General features: G+C 39.5%; 1 protein-coding gene across 1 annotated transcript in view; it reads left to right on the plus strand.

Moving 5' to 3' along the window:
- Window positions 1-3,648, plus strand: part of gna14a (guanine nucleotide binding protein (G protein), alpha 14a) — a 9,231-nt gene extending 5,583 nt beyond the window's left edge. The window contains exons 2-7 of the mRNA XM_013913937.1: window positions 67-251; window positions 356-510; window positions 652-792; window positions 1,501-1,630; window positions 1,718-1,871; window positions 2,823-3,648. Of these exons, the coding sequence (XP_013769391.1) occupies window positions 67-251; window positions 356-510; window positions 652-792; window positions 1,501-1,630; window positions 1,718-1,871; window positions 2,823-3,013 (956 nt within the window). The 3' untranslated portion in view covers window positions 3,014-3,648. The remainder of the gene's footprint in view (window positions 1-66; window positions 252-355; window positions 511-651; window positions 793-1,500; window positions 1,631-1,717; window positions 1,872-2,822) is intronic.
- The last annotated feature ends 744 nt before the right edge of the window (window positions 3,649-4,392 follow it).

Raw genomic sequence — 4,392 nt, forward strand, 5'->3', positions numbered from 1 at the left:
AACGAGGCAAAAAATTGTAGACCAAATAAATCTATTATTGAGTTTAATCCTCAATGTGTCTCACAGGCACTGGAGAGAGTGGAAAGAGCACCTTTATCAAACAAATGAGGATTATCCATGGAGGAGGATATACAGACGAGGACAAAAGGAGCTATGCCAAGCTGGTGTACCAGAACATCTACATGTCCATGCAGACAATGGTCCGAGCTATGGAGGCTCTTGGTATATCTTTCACTGATCCCCAGAACCAGGTACAGGCAGACTGACTCTGTTCCAGTCCTTTACAATAAAGACTTGATGGATGGTTACCTCATTGTTACCTCACTGTCTTTTTGTCTTCTCGGTGTGTCCATAGAGCCATGCCAGCGCAGTCCTGGAGGTGGAGGTGGATAAGGTGAAGGACTTAGATAGCAACCTCGCCATGGCTGTCAAGAGTCTGTGGGATGATCGTGGAATACAGGAGTGCTATGATCGGCGCAGGGAGTACCAGCTGTCCGACTCCACCAAATAGTGAGAATTAGGCATTTATGATCTTTAACAGTGCGCGCAGATCTCTGTACTTTTCTAGATCAAATTTGGTTTACATTTTAAGTTTTCTACATTTCTCCTTTCTTAGTGTTTTTTTTTCTCCCTGCATATTTTTCTTTTTAGCTATCTCACAGATCTGGATCGGATTTCACAGCCCTCATACATACCTGATCTTGACGACATCCTCAGAGTCCGAGTCCCAACCACTGGTATCATTGAATACCCCTTTGACATGTGGTCTAAAGATCAGAATGTCATTTTCAGGTGAGGTGCATATTGACATCTTCTGCACTGCACAGTTTCATTTCAATTCAGTTCAGTTGAGTTTATATAGCATCAAATGACAAACAGCAGTCACCTCAAGGTGCTTTATATCTTAAGGTAAAGACCTTACAGTAATGCAGATAAAGTGCCAACAATTAAACAACTCCCTTTGAAAAAGCACTTGGTGACAGTAGCAAGGAAAACCTCCCTTGTAACAGGAAGAAAACTCTTAACAGAATCAGATTCTGGGAGGGGCGGCCATCTGCTGCAACTGTTTGGGGATAAGGTGAGGGCGACAGGACAAACAACACACTGTGTAAGAGAGCCAGAGATTAATAATAGCTAATGATTAAAGAGTGATGTGTAAAAGGTGAGTGAAGAAGAAACACTCAGTGCTTCATGGGAAGCCAATGCAGCCTAGACCTATTGTAGCATAACTAACAGATCACCTGATCCAGCCCTAACTATATGCTTTATCAAAACGCAAAGTTTTAAATCTAATCTTAAAAGTAGAGAGGCTGTCTGTATCCCAAATCCAAACTGGGAGCTGGTTCCACAGAAGAGGGGCCTGAAAGCTGAAGGCTCTGCCTCCCATTCTACTTTGAAATACTCTATGAACCAAAATAATAGCAGCAGCACTGGAACTGGCCACAGGCATGGCACAGACCTCGAAGGTGGCGTGACTTTTCTTGGCTGCTTTTATGACAGGATGGTTGATGTGGGTGGTCAAAGATCAGAGCGGAGAAAGTGGATCCACTGCTTTGAGAACGTCACCTCCATCATTTTCTTGGTGGCACTCAGCGAATACGATCAGGTCCTGGCTGAGTGCGACAATGAGGTGAGAATTTAACGACACAGCAAATGATGATTTCAGTTTACATCCTCCTGGAGTTTTACACGTGCTTGATCCCTTTAAACATCTCAGAACCGCATGGAGGAGAGCAAGGCCCTGTTCAAGACCATCATCACCTACCCCTGGTTCCAGCGCTCATCTGTCATACTTTTCCTCAACAAGACCGACATCCTCAAGGAGAAGATCTTGTACTCTCACTTATCCACCTACTTCCCTGAATTCACAGGTTAGACTGAGTGAATGCTCATCTTGATTTCAGCTCTTATTCCACCACAAGATTTGTAATTACTTAGCTGATCTAATTAAGTCCTTCATCATACAATCGCTGCACGGTACTCATTTTTATGGAAGTGTTGAAATAGACTAAAAATACTCAACTGACACTATATTAGGTACACTGTGCTGGTACCAGGTTGAACCTCCTTTACCATCAGAATTGGTTTAATTCTTCATGGCTGAGATTTAAAAGGGAGCTGAAAACATTCAGCAGGAATTTTGGTCCACATTGGCAATCATTAGTCTAAGCTCCGCCCCTCCCTCCTTGATACAAGCCCACAAAAAAAGTCACCAAATTTGTTCTGCGTTAAAAACCCATAATTTGTTCAAAATAAAATAACTGATTGGTTTTTTTTTTAAACACATTTTTAATCTTTAAGTATCAAGACTTAGAATTTCAGTTTTGGTTCGGTGTTTTTGGCTGACAAGAGGTGAAACCATGTGTGGTCTTCTGCTGCTGTAGACCATCTGCTTCAGAAGATGCTCTTCTGCATACCTTGGTTGAAATGAGTAGTTAATTACCATTAGTTACTATATCATCACGTCTGGCCATTCTCCTCTGACCTCTGACCTCTGTGAGGACTGCTACTCACAGATCATCTTTTCACTTTCAGACTATTCACTGTAAACACTACAGATGGTTGTGTCTCAGTAAATTTGAAATACTCAGACCAGCCTGTTTGGTACCAACATTTAAAGTCACTTAAATCACTTTTCTTCCCCATTCTGATGCTCAGTTTGAACTTCAGCAGGTCGTAAAATGCATTGAGTTCCTGTCATGTAATCGGCAGATTAGATATTTGCATTAACAAGCAGTTGAACAAGTCTACCCAATCAAGTGTCTGGTGAGCGTATGTTGAATTTACTGACATATTTAAATAATATCAACCCTGAATTGCAGGACCTCAGCAGGATCAAGTAGCAGCTCAAAAATTCATCCTAAAAATGTACCAAGAACAAAACCCGGACAAGGACAAGACGTTGTATTCTCACTTCACCTGCGCCACGGACACAGAAAACATCCGCTTAATCTTCAAGGACGTGAAAACAGCCATCCTCAGGCACAACCTCGGGGACTTCAACCTGGTGTAGAAAGGTTGCATACAGCACAGGAGCAAATGCATACAAGAGAAGACCTGAGGAAAGCCGAAATAGAAAAGAATCTAATTATCAATCAAGCTTAAACCAAAAAAGAAGCAATTTGAAATTGTTTCATTTCTAACAAGGGAGATCCAAAAAAGAGAGAATACAAACATCCTGTACCAGACATACTAACATGAAATTGTGTTTAGATGCTTTAGTTTCCCTTGTAGTTTTTTAGTATTTGCTGTAAATGATACTTTACAGTGGAAATGAGAAAGTGAAAATTAGTAGCAAGTAACTGACCTGTTGTGTGAACTACTTATTTAAATAGACATATGATCTGAGTGCTTTAATGTATGTAAATGTATCCCCATGTAATAGTTTGACAAGGATGCTCTTTAGCCCGGTTTTGTGATTTCATAATGTTTAGAAATGGTTGCTCTAACACTGAGACGCATGTAAGTGCCTTATTTACTCAGGACAGTCAGCAGAGCCACGGAGTTCATAGAGTGTCAGATGTAAATAGTCTGAGATGTGCTTTAGGAAAAAAAATACAACTGTTTCTTCTATTTATGGTTATTTTCAATAAAGAGATATAATTATTTAATAAAGAGTACAAGTCAGGTGCCTGACGTTTTCTTGGTGCGAGGAATAAATGAAGACCGCTTTGAATTCAAAAAACTTTATTGAAAACAGCATGAAAATGCTCCCCGAAAACAAAACGATGTAAATGAAATTGAGTGATATTATATCGTGATGCGCCCAAGACCAAAATCAAATCTTTGAAATATACATCAGAGTAAACAGCAGCTGATAATAATAATTAGCATTCCTTTATTTTCAATATATACCTTTTCTCTGTATAATTCATCAGCATGTTTGGCATTGCATATGTGTGGTATAAAAACATAAAAATCACAAAATTTCTTCTGCAAGCTCCTCATAAAGTCTGATGCGAGGATGGATATATACAGATAGACATCATATTAGGTCATATACAGCAAACTGATGCATGTAAGTACAGTATAAAAATAGCATGCATCTCTGACTCACACACTCAACAGTCTTTATTCTGCAATGTAAAAAAAAAAAATAGGAAAAAGAAGAACTTGAAGGATGCACATTTTTTGAATTATGTGTACTATAAAGCCATACTAATTCATATTAGCATGCCTTTTATATAATCCAGTAAAAGAAACAGTGTGCAACATTAAATGTGCTACAACAATTACAGTTAATTTGGCCTCAGTGATACTCGAGGGATTTTTTTCCCGCCCCCTACCAGTCACTGTTAAGATTGACATTTCTACACCCAAATCCTCCTTTACATCCAGAAATGAAAGTTAAACTCAATCTCTAAAGCTACGGTAGGCAAAAATGTTTTTGGT

This window comes from Pundamilia nyererei, unplaced genomic scaffold, assembly GCF_000239375.1.
Source record: "Pundamilia nyererei isolate P.nyererei 1_Seehausen unplaced genomic scaffold, PunNye1.0 scaffold00006, whole genome shotgun sequence".
In the NCBI taxonomy this organism is placed as follows: Eukaryota; Metazoa; Chordata; class Actinopteri; order Cichliformes; family Cichlidae; genus Pundamilia; species Pundamilia nyererei.